This window comes from Octodon degus, unplaced genomic scaffold (assembly GCF_000260255.1).
Source record: "Octodon degus isolate 3935 unplaced genomic scaffold, OctDeg1.0 scaffold00090, whole genome shotgun sequence".
In the NCBI taxonomy this organism is placed as follows: Eukaryota; Metazoa; Chordata; class Mammalia; order Rodentia; family Octodontidae; genus Octodon; species Octodon degus.
In genome coordinates this window covers 9,916,500-9,934,218 of record NW_004524666.1, presented here as the reverse complement: position 1 = coordinate 9,934,218, position 17,719 = coordinate 9,916,500, and the positions used below count along the sequence as shown (strand labels likewise).

The 17,719-nt window shown below is 36.6% G+C and overlaps 1 protein-coding gene across 2 annotated transcripts in view; it reads left to right on the top strand.

Moving 5' to 3' along the window:
- Positions 1 to 17,719, top strand: part of Cdk19 (cyclin dependent kinase 19) — a 172,475-nt gene that overhangs the window by 57,325 nt on the left and 97,431 nt on the right. For both annotated transcript variants that reach the window (XM_004637494.2, XM_023722305.1), the window contains one exon: positions 8,000 to 8,075. In XM_004637494.2, the coding sequence (XP_004637551.1) occupies positions 8,000 to 8,075 (76 nt within the window). The remainder of the gene's footprint in view (positions 1 to 7,999; positions 8,076 to 17,719) is intronic.

Genomic DNA, 17,719 nt, shown 5'->3' with positions numbered 1-17,719 from the left:
GTCGATGCCACCGCATTTGTAGATCAGATGGCCGGTGGTGGTGGACTTGCCGGAGTCCACGTGTCCGATGACGACGATATTAATGTGGGTCTTTTCCTTTCCCATGTTGGCTTCGATTTAGTGGTGGCCTTCACTACGCCTGTGCTCTCGCGGCAAACCCGTTGCGAAAAAGGGTCATGCTAATTCTTTAAAGAGAATATCACAAGTATTCCTTCTTTCCTGTAGTTATTACTGTTAGTCTGCTGTTTTGAATAATGTTGGACTTGGAATTGAAAGCTGTGGTCTAAGGTCTGCCTCTAGCTACTAGCCTGGTTTCTTTATCTTCAATGTGTGGAGATTGTACAGGATTGTCTTCAAAATTGACATTCCATCTTACTGAGTAGATTTTTATCTCACATTTACAATGCAGTAACTTATATGACTTTTTCATGCCTTTAATGCAAGTTGTTTCTAATTATGTTCATCTTCATATGTAATTTTCATTCGCTTTAAGAATAAAATCTTAAGGGCCGGCCAGATAGCTTAGCAGACTAAAGCACCTGTTAAGGCAGTTGGAAGGACTTGGTTTCGATCTCTAGCATGCCTTGCCAGCCCTGCTTCTGGGGCTCGCTGAGAATGCAATTGAGACTGGGTGTGTGGCATGCTCCTATAATCTCAGCCCTTGGGAGGTTGAAAACAGGAGGATCACTATGAGTTTGATCTGGGTAGTGAGACCCTGGACTAAATACATTTAAAAAAAAAATCTTGTTTCCAGGTCTTCCATTCATGATACATCATCATTTTGTGGTTAATAGTGTTATTTTTTTATTAGAACATGTTTTCAGTACATAATGATAATATGCATCGTGGGGAGTTAGTACATGTACATAACAGATTTTAATTTATTTTTATATCCATTCCCCTTCTTTCCCTTACTCTTCCTTCATCTGTTGGTCCCCTTTCCTTTCCCCTTTGCAATGATCTACTTCCATATTTCCTATGAGCTGTGTTTTATTTTGCTCTTTGTTTACATCTTAGGCTTTTTGTATAGGGAAAACTATGATATTTAAGCTTGTGTGTCTCATTCATTTCACTTAACATTATGGTCACAAAGTGCATCTGTTTTCCTACAAGTGACTTGACTTTATTCTTTACTATGTATAAATATCACATTTTCTTTTTCCATTCATCTGTTGATGGATGTAAAGGCTACTTCCAAGATTTAGCTGTTAATAAATTATTCTTTCATAACATGTGTCACTGTAATAGTATGTTTTTAACTCTTTTAGGAAGGTACCTAAAAGGGGAATATCTGGGTGGAGTAGAATTTCTTGTTTTAGTTTTTTGAGGAATCTCCACACTGATTTCCATAGTGGTTGTATTAGTTTGCATTTCCACCAACAATGCAGAAAGATCCCTTTTCTCTGTGTTTTGGTCGACATTTGTTATCTGACTTCTTACTGATAGCCATTCTATCTGGAGTAAGATGGAATCTTAGCATTTTAATTTGCATTTCTGTAATGGCAAGAGATGTTGAATGTGTTTTTATCCATATGTTGTCTATTTGTAGTTCTTCTGAGAGGTGTGTTTATTCATTTCACTTTTTTGGGAGGAGGATCTTTTTTGAAATAATTTTTCACTATGTAGTTCACTTTGTAGCTCTGGTTGGCTTCAGACTTGCAAAGATCATCCTGCTTTAGCCTGTCCCTTCTAAGTGCTGGGGTTACAAGTGTGTGCTTCCATGCTCGGCCTACTTGCCCACCTTTTTGGGTAGGGTCTTTTATTTTGAGGGTGTCTAATTTTTTTCAGTTGTTTATATATCCTAGATATTAGTCCTCCTTCTGAGGAAGCAGCTAGCATAAAATTTTCTCATTGTGTAGGTTTTGTCTTCCCCTGTTGGTTTTTTCCTTTGCTATGAAGAAGCTTTTTTTTTTTTTTTTTTTTTTTTTTCTCAGAACCAGGGATTGAACTCAGGCCCTTGCGCTTGCCAGGGAAGCACTTATTCCACTGAGCCATCTTCCCGGCTATGAAGAAGCTTTTTAATTTGATATGATCTCATTTATTTATTCTCAATGTTACTTACTTACTTTTTTTTTTGGATACCAGGAATTGATCTCAGGACCTTGTATTTGTTAAGCAGGCACTATCCCATAGTGCCACTATGCCACTATGAGCTATATTCTTGGCTCAATTTTTATTTTCTTGTGCAATTCTTCTGGCCAGAGATCTGAATATATCCTCTGTTCTAATGACCTTTGATTCCATACATACCACTTACTTAAGAATTACAAGCTTCTGTATAAGAACTGTAAAGAACGTAGATCTTTCTTTTTTTTAGTTTCCTGACCTCATCTCTTGCTCATTATGTACTGAGCTCTCCAGCCATACTAAATACCAGCTGTTTCCTGAATATGTCTCTGTTTTTTATCATGCCATATTATGGTCTAGAATTTTCTGACATCTTCATCTCTTCTATACTGGCGGAACGCCTCCCTTAAAGGCATGACTCATGGCTTTTGTTTCCTTAAAGCTTAAAAAGAATTATTGGTTATAATCTCTCCATACCTATTGTGTTTATTACTTGAAGGTGGGGAGCATATTAGGGTTACTTATTTATATTTCCCACTTAAAACAAATTATTTTCCAGATAGGTTGGGATAATTAGTATCTGGGGTAATCAATCCCTAATTATGTTCATTCCTGAGTTTTGTCATAATGTTGGGACATGTAATATGAACTCAGTAGTTAGTTGGTGTAAAATAGTAAGGCTCTTCCGCTTTCATTAGAAATAAAGAAGGATTTTAATCCTTTTTGTTTGAATAATTATTTTTTTTCACGTGAACTTAAATTCCATGTTATCTTTTCTTTCTTTTTGTTTTTTCTTGTCTGTAGTGAGGATTAAACCCAGAGCCTTCACACTGAGCTACATTCCTGTTCTTTTTTTAAGTTTTACTTTGAGATAGGGTCTTGCCAAGTCAACTAAATTGCCCAGGCTGGGTTCAAATTTGTGATCCTACCTCCACCTCCCCGAGTGCTGGGATTTTAGGTGTTTATTGTTATACCTAGCTTCATCTTTTCTTAAAATAATTCTTCTAAAGTTGTTGTTTCATATAGGTTCTTAGAATTAAAAATGGTTCAGAGCTTGGCTGGATACCTGGATATCTAGTAGTAGTGATAGCCAAATCCTCGATTTGGTCTAATTATGATTGTGCTGCTTGGAGTTTGGGTTAAACCCTAACTATACTTATATAAACAGGCTGCTGAATGGTGCCTTACCTTGCTACAGTTCACTATGGTTAATCACCAAGTTCACTATGGTTAATCACCAAATCATTGAAAAGAGTAAGACTAAGAACTTCTTTTTCATTAAATTAGCTTTTAATTTTTCATTCAGGACTGTTCCTACTAGTCTTTCTTCTTTATACATGAGAAAGTCTTCTCTGAATTGCATTTAATTTTTATCACTGAACCTGGTGTTCTGTCTAGGATTAAACTTGCATTTTAAGGCAATGATTTCTACTCTTTGAACAAATATATGTTTTTTTTTTTTATTTTTTGTAATAAGGATCTACAGAGTCTTACTACATAGATTGGACTTGTAGTGGTCTACCTGTGTTCAGCCTCCCAAGATTACAGGCCCACGCCACCATACCCAGTCTCAGTCGCCTTCTCCATATGCCCTGGGGGCGGGGCCGGCACAGCATGCTGGGGATTGAACCCTGGCTGCTGCCTGCATCTGCCTAAGCAGGTGCCTTAATCCACTGAGCTATTTGGCCAGCCCTTGTTTATTTTTTTTTCCGATGTCTATATAATTGATTAAATAAATAAATTTCTGGAACATAATGTCTTAGATGGAAAACCTAATCACTGCCTAATTTATTTTTCTGTTTTTGTTACATAATGTTCTGTCAAACAGTTTTTGTTGTTGTTGTGACAACTGAATGTAGTTTACAAGATGTTGATATACATTGTGGACATATAAGAGATGTGTTATATTTAAAAATTCTACATATCACATATCCATGTTTTTACTACAAATATATATGATCATCTGAGTTTAGTTAGTAAACTCACTTATTTTCCAAATTCAGTTGCCTTGTACACTGTCTAATATGCATTAAAATATACAAAGCAGTTTGAAACTGAAATTGCCTTGTCTTCACATTATTTAAAAGTTAGAAATAATTGAAAAGAAAACAGTTTTATGGCACAACGAGGCTGTGTCAGAAAGACAGGCTATCAGAGCAGGACAGGCCAACTTTACCTGCTTTTTAGCACTGTCCTGTCAAAAGAAAAAAAAAATTGTAGTTTTAAGGTAGTTAACATTATATATACCTGAAACATCCACGCTATGGGGCATGATTTGCCACTGCCTCTTGGAGGAACTCCAGGATACTCTTGGGGTAAGAGAGGAGCTTCCTTTCCCCGTGTGCCTTGTTAATGAAGCAGTTGCGGTCACTGTGGTAAAAGACACATCATTAGCCTTCATGTTAAAATACTGGCATCTAAGTAAAGATTGGATTGATATGGTATAATGTCAGGGATCCCATTATGACCTCTGGGCCCTACCATTTCTTCATATGATGAATCTCATCGATCATCTGACAGCGTGCGTGAGAGAAATAGTGATCATATATGTGCTTCCTTTCGTTCTGAATTTAAAAGCTGCAAATTTAAAAATGTAGTTTTTAAAGTATTTTATTAATTTAACAGATGGAAGTTATATTTAAATATATTAAGTGAAATAATTAGTGGGTTTGTTCCTTGTTCCTATCCATATAATTGAGAATAAGAGGCCTATGCTTCATGCCTCACTCTATTCCGCTTAAACTTTCAAATTCCTTTGACAGCCTGGATGTGAAATTTAAAACCCATTAATATGTTGTGTTAATTTTGCACTTTTTGACTTACTGCAAAAATCTTATAGTTTCCATAGCAACAATAACATATCCAGATTGTATAATATTCTTTACAGTATTAAAAATAAGACTATGCAATTACATGAGCTTCTGGAACACTTCATTTAGAAGAACTGGGTATTGAAATTTTCCTGTTGAAAAATTATGATTGCATGTGAAAAATTTTATAATTTTATGTCAAAGATTTATTAAATTTGAACAATTTAACAATAGATATCCAGTACTTGATTTTTTAATTTCATTAACGCATGCACGCACGCAACGCATGCACGCACGCAACACATGCACGTACACACACACAGTGTATAAGATGATGTGAACATTGTGTCTGGTCATCTTTGGCACATGGATGCTCACACCTTTGTTAAACAGGATGTTGACTTTGATTATTCAGTCTGTGCTTTCCATTGGCTTTTGGGGGGATCTTTTTGTCTTTTGGAGACAGGATTTGTTTCACTATGCAGTTCTGGCTGGCCTCAAACTCACAGTGATCCTCCTGCTTTAGCCTCTCAAGTGCTGGGATTACAGGCATGTGACACCATACCTGGTTCCAGTGACATTTGATAATAGTCTGAAAAAACAGAAAACAGGATAAGAAATCAGGAAAAATGATGACTTTAAGATTTTCCTAATTTGCTTTTTAAAACATGCCTACTGTATCACTTTGGCTGTACTAAAGATTATTTCAGTTGTTATTTCCAGAGTATCAAATTGTTTTGGCTCTCCCCTCATTCTAAATTGGAAGCTTTTTTTTTTTTTTTTTTTTTTAAGATAGGGTCTCTGTAATCTAGAGTGGCTTTGAACTTTCTATGTAGATCTGACTGTCTTTGAACTATCTATCTGGCTGCTCAGCCTCCTAGGGGTGGTACAGGTATATGCCATGGGGGCTGACTAACAATATTGTGTTGTCACTGAAGTTAATTAACATGACTTCGTGAATCTTTTTCCCTCAGTATTAGAGATTGAGCCTAAGGAATACTGAGATATACTTCCAGCCTTTTTATTGTATTTTGTAATCTTGAGACATGATAGTACTAAGTTGCCTAGGCTGGGCTCAGATTGCTCAAGTTTGGAATCCTCTTGCTTCTACCTCCCAGGCAGCTAGGACTTGTAACAGATCTGTTTTTAGTTTTTGTATTATCATCAATATATGTATAGGTGGACATATTTATTTTCATATAATTTGTGGATTTTCTGAGTAATATGTGGTAAAAAATTTTTGTGTTTCTAATGATACTCATTTATTTTAATAATTGCGTCATATAGTTCATCATTTTGCTGTATCTTGCTTACCATGCTGCTACCTCCCTTAGCCAGGCCTGGTAGTTTATGTTAGTAATCTTATTACTTGTGTGGTTGAGGCAGGCCAATGGTGAGTTTAAGGATACTTGGCCTGCATAGCAAGTTCAAGGCCATTTTGGACTACAGAGTGAAATTATGATGCAGAACAACTAACCAGCCAACCAACAACCAAGCAAACAAAAAGTTAGGTATGTACAGTGGTAGACACTTATAATCCCACAACTCTGGGAGGCTGAGACAAGTAATCACAAGTTTAAACCTAACCAGGGCAACTTATCAACTTAATGAGACCCTGTCTCAAAAAATTTAGAGGAGGCTTGCTATAGATTTACCTCAGTTCCAAAGTCTAGTATTCCACCACCATCACCATCACCATTACTACCACCAGCACCACTACCAAGAAAAATAAAAAAAAAAAAATAATTATTTATTGAATGCCATGTATTGGAGAAAAATAGATGTAAGTTTTAGGCTGATTATGGGAGAATGTAACCATAAATTGTTCTAACCAAAACAGATGATTGTGGAAAAGAACCTTCAAAATAGAGAACCATGTTTTAAAAGACCCACTTGAATAAATTTTTAAACTTCTTTATCTGCTAGTACAGAAGGGGGAAAATGAGGCAAAATAAGTAGGACAGATGTGACATATTCAGTCATGTAACAAAACCATCATGGCTTGGTGATGGTTTGCTAAGGCTTTAGTTCTGTACAAATAATTATAAGGCAAAATTCAGAGGGCATGGATTATGCCCGTTATCAGAACAAACCATATTATGGTTCACAGTTACAACATTTAGTCTGGGCCATCATGTTGCTGGTTCTATCAGTGCCATAAGGATACTTAATGTGTTATATGAGCCACTCACCTGAGACTATTGAACTACAAGTCTTCGTTAAATACCCTGATACTATAAGAATTTTCTAATTTTCTATTTGTAAAAACCTACTATAACTATTGAATTTCTCCAAGAGTTTCCTGAGAATGAGATGTTGTTGGCTAAGTTTTGCTGTATTAAAGGGTTTTTAATGGGAATCTTAGAGATTTTGAATATCTCCTATCCTAGGGAAGAATCAGTGTTTTCCAGTGGGTTCTCCTTCCCATCAATGCTTCTTATATTGTACTACTTTAGTGAATATAGTTTATATCTTTTAGTTGTTTCTGTAGTGAGTGTTTATAGTAGAATGCTTTTATAGATAGACTTCAGATAATTAAGACAGGATTGGAATTAATCTTGCAATTTTTTTTTTTTTTTTTTTTTTTTTTAAGGTACTGGGGATTGAACTCAGGACCTTGTACTTGCCAAGCAGGTGCTTACGCCACTGAGCTATCTTCCCAGCCCAGTCTTGCAGTATGTTTCAGTTTATAGTTATACTTATTTAGTCTTTGAAACTAGTACTGTGTCTTGGCTCTGTCTTGGTTTTCATGGTAAGATGAATTTCTTTTGGTATTTTATATTTGTTTAACTGAACTATTATAAAAAATAATCAATGTATGGCATAGTGAGTGTTTACGTATCACTGATACTATTTTTTTTTTACTTTATTTATTTGTGTGTGTGTGTGTGTGTGTGTGTGTGTGTGGCCAGCTCAGCCCACCAGGGGGCGGGGCTGGCTGGCATGTGGTGCTGGGAGATTGAACCGCGGTCCCTGTGCTTTGCTAAGCTTGTTCTAAGTAGGTGTTCCAGACCACCGAGCCATCTCACCAGCCCACTGACACTATTCTTGTAGTTTTTGTATTTGTAAAAATTAAGTCTGAAAGTAATATATGGAAAGATAATTCTTTTGTTCATTTGCAGAAAAGATGAAAAAGAATATGCGTTGAAGCAAATTGAAGGCACAGGAATATCCATGTCAGCTTGTAGAGAGATTGCAGTAAGTGGATATAAATATTTATTTTGTTAATGATACTGAGTGATTCATTTTAATATGAGTTTCATTAATGTATACAACGAAGTTATTTCATAGATGTTAATTAGTTTAGGGGTATTTTATTTAGGATCAGAAAAATCTGCTTTTTTTGTTACCTAAAGGTCATCTTTGATCTTGCTTTCTCCTTTCTCCTCTCTGGTGGTACTGGGGATCCAATCCAGGTGCTGTGCCACTTAGTTACATCTCAAGCCCTTTTAAAAATATTTTAGGGTAGGGTCTCAATAAGTTGATCAGGTGGGACTTAAATTTTCTTGCCTCATCCTCTGTGTACCATTACACTTGACTGAACATTCTTATAATAATATTTAGGATTTATTATAATCTTAAGAGTTACTGAAGGGGCCGGGGAGATAGTGCAGTAGAACGTAGTGCTTGCCTGGCAAGCGCAAGGGCCTGAGTTCAATCCCTAGTTCCACAAAAAAAAAAAAAAAAAAGAGTTACTGAACTAATTGAAATTACTACCCAATGGTCATTTGTTAGTTTAAAAAAATTCTGTAATTTTAGGATTTGTTTTTTTATAGAGAAAGGGACCATATTAAATCTTAAGCCTTTATTTTTCCTCAGTTATGTAATTATTGACAGATTTTACCAGTTGCCAAAAAAATAAAACTATCACAACATCATCATAATAGAGTAGCCCTTAATGAAATATAGGGGAAAAAATGTTTTTTTTTTTTTGTTGTTGTTGTTCATGTGTTTTACCCATGTAATTAAGAAATTCTTGTCCATAAGAATATCTAGGGTCGGGGAGATAGCTCAGTAGGATAAGTGCTTACCTGCCAAGCACAAGGTCCTGAATTCAATCCCCTGCACTGCAAAAAAACAAAAAAAAACCCAACCCAACCAAAAAACTTCCATAAAAGTATCTAACATTTACTAAAAGTTTACTAGGTACTAAGCTTACCAAGTGTTTTCAGGTATTACTTTAATTTTCACAGCAATCTGATGAAATAAATACTTTGAATATTCCCATTTTACAGATCAGAAAACAGGCAAGATCATATAACTATGTCTTAGAAGATTTAATATTATATTACTTTATTTCAGTTTTTTTTTTTTTTTTTTTCAGAACCAGGTATTGAACTCAGGCCTTTGCGCTTGCCAGGGAAGTGCTTATTTCACTGAGCCATCTCCCTGGCCCTTCAGTTTTTGATAAGTTTATTAATTAGGGCTTAGATTTCTGTCTCTAAATCATGAAATACTTAAGTAATCATTAAACAACTATTTGTATTGTCCATATCCATTATGTATTTCTGTTCTAATTTTATAATCATTGCATATAGTTCCATATTTTTGGTTCATTCACATGTAAGCATCCATTCATCACTTTTTTTTTTTTTTTTTTTTTAAAAACAGGGTCTTGTTATATAGTTCAGGCTGGCCTTAGGCTCACTTTGTAGCTTAGACTGGTTTTGAACTCGCAATGACCCTCCTGGCCCTGCCTCCCAAGTGCTAGGATTACAGATATGTGCTATTGTGTGCCCCCACCCACCCCCTTTTAACAGTACTGCAACCAGCATATTCTTTGATCTTGGTGACAGAATCTTTCTTAAAGATGTGTTTGGTGCAGCAACCAGGGCTGGATCCCTGGCGTGCTGTGTCATGCTGGCCCCGCCCCCCAGGGCATGCTGAGAAGGTGAGACTGGGTGTGGTGGTACGTGCCTATAATCCCAGCTCTTGGGAGGGTGAAAACAAGAGAATCACTGTGAGTCTAGTCTGTGTAGTGAGAGCCTGTAGACCCTGTCCTAAATACATTAAAAAAAAAAAAAAAAAGAAATGTTTGGGTGTGAGTATATTAAATTCATTTTGCTCTTTTATTTTCTCCTCTATGTTCTTTCATCCTCTCTACTGTCATCATCCTAGCACTCCATTTTGCTGCTCTTCTGAGGGCTCTCACCAGTTGCACAGTTTCCTTCCTTTTCACAGTATCTATTGTACCTAGGTTCTTACACTAGCAAGACAATACAATGTTTGCAGTTGGGGGTCTGATTTATTTCACTTAGGAGTATGGTCTCTAGTTGTGTCCATTTACCTATGAAAGCTTCAGATTTATCTTTTTTACAGCTAAGTGATACTCTGTTGTATAAAAATACCACATCTTCTTTATCCATTCCTCAGTTGATGAGCATTTGGGTTGTTTCCAAGATTTAACTTTGGCAAATTGTGCTGCTGTAAACATGAGTGCACGTACATCACTGTGGAATCATGTTTTCAGTTTGTGCAGGAAAATAACCAACCAGGGAAGAGCTGGGTTGGATGAGACCTGCAATCCTTGTTTTTGAGAAATCTCCACATTGACTTCCCTAGTGGTTGTACCAGTCTACACTCCTACCAGACTGATTGGTTCTCACTAGTAGCTTTGAGCCCTTCTGTGTGGTTGCTTTAACTCTATTGCTTTTGTAAAGAACTGATGAGTTATGACTGAAGACTTTGTTCTCAGTGGTTTTTAGGTCTCCTAAAAATATAAAAATTACCAATTTCATATTCTTGTCTAAACAATTAAAGTTAATTGGCTATTAGACCTAGAGTTTTAGTGTTATTTTTCTCTTGAATAATACTGAAGCAAAATCATGCTGGTGATATAAATGCAGAATAAAGAACAAAAAATAGGGCTGGGGAGATGGCTATATAGAATAAGTGCTTGCCTGGCAAGTGTAAGGTCCTGAGTTCAATCTCTGGTACCTCAAAAAAGAAAAAAAACTAAAATAAATCTGATGCTGGTATATAAAGGGCTTAGCTCAGAGTCTTAACATAAGTGTGCATAAATGGTTGTTAGTGATTTTTTTGTCACTGGTACAAAGTGCCTCACACCCACAAATTAAAGGAGGAAAGGGTTAGTTTGGCTCAGTTTCAGAGGTTGTAGTTCTTGTACTCTGCTTGCTTCGAGGGAAAAACAGCATGGTTGGCAGGGCCTGGAACAGAGAAAAATTCTCTAGTGATGGCGACCAGAAACAGAAGGGAGAAGCTTGGGAAGGAGGTGTTTACTTGTGGGCCGTCCCCTTTGTCACCTACCCAAGGTCCTGCTACATAACAGAACACTGTGGGATCGCTAAGGAAACAGGCCATGCATCATTTTACAGGTTATCCAGATTCTCAGAATCCTTGAGCCTCTTTATCTTGGTAACATTTTGACATTATTCTTTATTCCATCACCAGAACATCAACTGATTCTTGTGGAAGGTTTTGACCAAGAATGTTTCCAGACATATTTAAGAATCTTTGGGCTGGGGAGATGGCTCAGTAGGCAAGTGCAAGGGCCTGAGTTCAATCCCCGGTTCTGCAAAAAAAAAAAAAAAAAAAAGCTTGTGTTTGGGACTGGGGAGGTGGCCAAGTGGAATAAGTGCTTCCCTGGCAAGTGCAAGGGCTTGAGTTCAATCCCTGGTTCTGCAAAAAAAAAAAAAAATAAATAAAAAAAAAAAATAAAAAAAAAAGAAATCTATAAGTTTTTTTCTATAAATGTTTAAATATTATATTTCAAAATTTTATAAATTTACAAATTCTTCCCAGCAATTCTTTAACAGTAGTGACACCATGATTGTCATAGGTTTTATATTCCTGATGTATGGCCATACATCCCTATACTGAATGTCCTATAGATTGAGCAACCAAACACTCTCTTAGGTGGCGCTGTACCTCTTCACACTGCAGGGTTATTCTTTTTTATAATTAAAAAAAATCTTTCATTTATTTATTTGGTACAAGGTCTCACTACACAGCTCAGATTCATAATGATCTTCTTGTTTCAGCCTTCCCAGTTGTGGGATTACAGATGTGTGCTACCACACCTGGTTTCAGTGGCTGGCATGGTGCACCAGGGGTTCCAGGGCTGGTAAAACATGTCATACCAGGGAACCAGGGATCAATCTCGGGTCCTTGCGCTTGCCAGGCAGGCACTTAGACCACTGAGCTATCTCCTGGCCCTTCAGGGATGTTTTTAAAGTATCATTCTTGATCCTAGAGCAGCAGTGCCTTTGAAGAATTTACAACTCTGTAAATGTCCTTCAGCTAAAAGAGTAAGATGTGACCATGTTCTGCTCTGGAGACCTGTTGTCTTAGAAACAGTGCCGAAAATTCCTGTTTCAAACCGGAGCTTATGTCTTAACTATTGTCCAATTTACAGGTTCTTAGCAGAGAAAAAGAGAAAGGATAAAAGGTGGCTGTACAAAAAGAGAGACCCAGAAAAGAGAGCCAAAGAGAGAGAGCGCGAGGCAGAGAATGAGAAATGAGAGTCATTGTGGTTAGGGAAGAAGGGTGATGAGCAGGAAGGTCTGACCATGGCATATATTTTAGTGGTACTGTATTCCATCTCTAAACTCTAGGGTTATGATATACGTTATTTTTACTTTTAGTTTATTCCTCACATTACTTACCCTGGTTACTTAATTTAGGAATTAAGCATCTTAATCTCTTTCTTTTATATTTTTACCTAATAAAAATCATTAATCCCAGCTACTGAGGGTGGCACACACTTGTAAATTCCAGCTACTTGTAATGCTACATATTTGTTCTCTCCAAATATACCAGTCAATTAGTAGATACAGATCACTCGTTTTTGTGACACTTGGTAAAGCAATACAGAGCAGAATTTTCAGGACTGTGGAAGTCTTAGGTCAGCTTTTGAAATAAATGCCTTTTTCTTCAGGAAAGATGGGTACAAATGATGCTCAGGTTAGCAGTCTATCCCATCAAAAATTATACTGAAGAGGTTGAGGCAGGATGATTGTAAGTATGAGGGCAGCTGGAGCAGTTTGTCACAACCTTTCTCAAAATATTGAGAAGAGGGAAAGGGACTGGGAATTTAGTTCCGGGACAGAGCACTTTGAGTATTGAGGCTCAAATATCTCAAAATCAGAAGATATTTAGCTACAAACATAAATTTGTTTTTGTTTTTTTGAGGCAGGGTCTCACTGTAATTGAGGCTGGCCTTAAACTCACTTATATAGCCCTGATTGGCCTTGAATTTACAACAATCCTTTCCCAGTCTCCTGGGTGCTGGGATTACAGGTGTTCACCACCATTCCTGGCTAAACATGAATGAATTCTTGAATAGCAGGTAATAGAAATCTAGAGAAAATTGTAGTGGTCTTTAGGTCTTCTAAAAATATAGGGGCCGGGGAGATGGCTCAGTGGAATAAGCGCTTCCCTGGAAGCACAAGGGCCTGAGCTCAATCCCTGGTTCCACCAAAAAAAAAAAGATATATGTGTGTGTGTATGTGTGTGTGTGTGTGTGTGTGTGTGTGTGTATAAATTACCAATTTCATATTCTTGTCTAAACAATTAAAGTTATCGAATTCACTTAATATTGTTTCTTTGTTAATACATTCAAAGTAATCTCTTTTCCTCTACATGCTATTCACATATTATGAGACAGTGTGTTATGGCTTATTTGTATCCACAGTTAGGTTAGCTAAATCAAAGAGTTAAGAAAGCTGAGTTTGAACTTGGTCTATTAGTTTGATTTAGTTGTTTAAATATCTTTTGACACTTACTTCTAATTTTTGAAAGTTTTCCTATTAGTTTCATATTAGTGGATTACTGATAAACTTGATCTTCTAACCACTCAATTCTGCATGGCTTCCTCGCATTGTCTTTGGGATGATTAGGATTGCCAGGAAATAAACATCCGCTATTCCTATCTCCTTTTTAGTTAGCCAAGTTAAGGTGAACACAGAAAAACACGAAAATTCATTAAGATTCCTCTTTTCCTGCTGGGGAAGGTGGTGTGTGCCTGTAAGTTTGAGCTACTCAGGATGGTGAGGTAGGAGGGTCGCTTGTGCCCACGAGTTCAAACCCACCTTAAAAAAGTAAAACTAAACCAAAAAAACAAGGTAAGTCCTTCCTATCCTCCAAACAGTTTTGAGTTTCATAAATCCCATCAAGAGGCCTTAGATTTGTAGGGTGTGGTGGTACACACACACTTGGGAGGCTGAGGAAGAGACCCTAGTTTCGGTCCTTGAGTCTCCCAATGAAAGAAGAAATGTGGATATAGTTTATAGGTGTATAGCAGGGTGTATGTTGTGCCAGCACAGAACCTTATTCGCATCAGTGAAGGCCTATTGCCCTTGCTATTTAGAGTTTGGGTTACTACTGTATTCTGTCTGGGTCCTAGTTAATCCTGCTGTGCCCACTCAGTGGATTTGTATTTCTAAATTTAGAGATATTTCTGAGGCCAGATTGATAGAACATGATGAATTGGGTATGGACCATGATGAGGAGAAAGGTGGGAAATGTTTATAGATTTGTTTGACTTTGGCAGCCAATTGAATAGATGCTAATGGCATTTTTTTGCGAGAGGAATTGTAGAAGAGAACTAGGTTGGAGTGCGAAAAGAGAGGATTATATTTCAGAACATGTTGACTTTGAAAATTTTGAGGCATCTAAAAGACAAGAAGAAAGGAAAACAGCGATCTCATACTGAAGATGATTATATAAGAGTAATATATGTGTAGTTTCTTTAAGACACATGCTGATTCAGAAAATAAGACACATTTTTCAAGTATAATCCATTTTATAAGGCTATGAATGTTTTCTGAAAGAATACTATAAGTGGAATGAGACCACTTAAACCATGATGATGTCAAGGGTTTGTGGTGACTCATGCATATAATCCCAGCACTTTGGGAGGCTGAGGCAGAAGGACTGCAAGTTCATTCCCAGCCTTGGCAACTTGTAACTTAGTGAAACCAAGCCTCAACAATGAAAAAACTAGGGTGAGAATGTAAAGTGGGGGTGTAGCTCAATGTGAAGGCCATGCACATCCCTAGCACCACCACCAGCACCAAAATGTTTCATAAATAAAATATTTCAGATGGCCTGAAAGGATGAGTAGCATGGGAGGGAGGGAGAAGAATTCAAACAGTAGAGTAGAAAAGATTCAGTGAGAGAAGAATGTATGGTGCTTGGGATGGGAATAAACCCAGGATGATCTATTACAGAGCTACATCCCCAGCCCTTTATATTACTTATTTTGGGACCCATTAAATTGCTCTGCCTGGCCTTCAACTTGCAGTCTTCTTACCTCAGCCTCTTCAGTAGCTGGGGTTATCCACTTAAGCCATGTGCCTGGCTTATCCTATTAGCTTTTAAAATATCTCCTAATACTTTTTCTTCTAAATACCGAAAGAAAAATATATAAATGCTGTTGCCACATGTTTTATAACATGATTATCATGGTTGGATCTTGAAATCCTAGGAATTTCCCCCCAGCCCAATGGAAGAATTTCCCTTTGTTTGAAATCCTCCTTGTTCTTTGACACCAATGGTGTTTAAAAATTATATTAAAATGTTGTTCCTGTACCAACACCCTACCAATTTCTTATGGCAAACACTACGTTTTAAAAAGGTGTATTGAAAAAGAGAAGTGCTTCATTTTCATTCCAACTTGTAAGATTCTGAGTACATTTATAAAATCAAGCTAACAAAACATAATTATTTTTTCTAAAGTATTGTTGGGTAGAATGAGGCAAGGGATTTTTTCACATCAGTGTTAAAGTGAGCTTTCTTTTTTCTTTTTTTTCTTCAGTAAAAGTTTATCTTTCAAACCAAATTTTCTTTGGGGAAGAGGTGCTGGGAATTGAAACTAGCTCCTCAACAAACAGCTCTACTATGGAGCCATATCCCCATCCGAAAGCCATATAAAACCAGGATTTCCTCTCTCATAATTAGACTTCAACAACTTAAATAAAACTGTAACACTTCCAACTTCTAATTATTCACATTCTTATTTTCTGTATGTGTGCTATTGGGAATCAAACTCAGAGCATTCTCAGCCACAAAACTACATCTCTAGTTCTTAATTTTTTATTTTGAGGTTGAAGTTCACTAAGTTATCCAGGCAGGATTCAAATTTGTGATCCTCTTGCCTCAGCTCTCAAGTAATTTTAGTGTTCTATTTAGAGCTGCTTTTAGATTGTTGAAACAATGCCTGTATAATAACTAATCTGAGATGCTTAGTGGATTTTGTTTAGGATTTTTTTTTTTTTTTAATGTATTTGGTGTTGGGTATTACTATGCAGCTCCCACTTGTAGTGATCCTTCTGTTTTCAGCCTCCCCAGCTCTGTGATTACAGGCTCACACTACTATACCTGCTCTTGGTGGCTAGCTCAGTGCACCCAGGGGTGGGGCTGGCACAGCATGTATCGCCAGGAATTGAATCCCAGTTTCTGCTCTTGCCTGAGCAAGTGCTTATTCAGGTGAGCTATCTTACTGGCCTTTGGGATTTGTTACTTAGATTTTTTTTTTATCTGCTAATTGTATAAATTATATTATCCATCTTATGTTGCTTTTTACTATTTTTAGTATTAGACTTTTCTCAATTTTATTCAGTTATTTTTCTAAGAAAGATTTTTTTAAAAATTTGTTTATTTATTTATTTAGTGTGTGTGTGTAGCCAGCTCAACCCACCAGGGGGCGGGGCTGGCTGGCATGTGGTGCTGAGGGATTGAACCGCGGTCCCTGTGCTTAGCTTAGCTTAGCTTGTTCTAAGTAGGTGCTTTAGACCACTGAGCCATCTCACCAGCCCATAAGAAAGATTTTAGAAGGCTTATCTAACTAAAAAATTATGAGCCCCATGTTTTTCTTTTCTATTCACTTTAGGTTTTTTTTCTCGAACTTTGGTTTAATTTCTGTTAAGTTGGATTTGAGATTTTTCAGCATTCTAAAATCTTTAACTAATTTTATATATTCTAGTTATCCTCTTTCTTCTGTTGCTATGAGGTTTTTTTTTGTGTGTGTGAATTTTGAAGACACACATAAAACATTCTTTGAAACTAACATTTTATAAAGATTGTGTTTAGTGTAGTTTAATTGTTAGCTCATTCAATAAATTCCACATGCTGAAGGTATGGTAGTGATAAAATACAATCGTAATTTTGTCCTAATGAACTATCATATTCAGTGTCAGTGGAGACCTGGCTTTTGCTCACTTGGCTGTATTTATCTGTATATCCACAGTGCCGTTTTGAGGACTCCACTGGCAGACACTTTTCTCTTATCTAAATCATTCAGAATTCTGGGTGATTTTATGTATTTTGTTTACCAGTACACACAGATACTTCCTGATAGTGCATGGCAGTTTTAGACATACATAATTCAGGCACAGAAACAAAAGATTTCATCTAGCTCTACATCTTTCTAGTTAATTGTAGAAGAGATCATTTATGTAATAGTTCAAGATTTATCCTACTTGATTACCAAGTCTTCATTATTTTCAAAAAGCTTTTCGACTTTATCTTTTCTTTTTTATTATACTACCTTTTCTGAACACTTATCTTTTTATGCCTAATCTCTAACATTGTATATTTGTTTTTCTTGCATGTCTGTCAACTGATCCTAAACATAAGTCAAATTCTGGAAGCAGTTGTCATTCTTCTGCCGCCAAATCTTTTGAGATACACCTAGAACCAGATAGTAGGGTTCGAAAAGGACAATCTTCATTGATGTACCTGAGGATTAACTAAATAGGGTCTTTAGTCATGGTCTTTCACCCATAGACACTTCTTTTATACTTGTTTTTTTTTATTTTGTAATTTTGCATCATTGTTTTTATTTTTATTTTTTTAAATTTTATTTATTTGTGTGTGTGTGT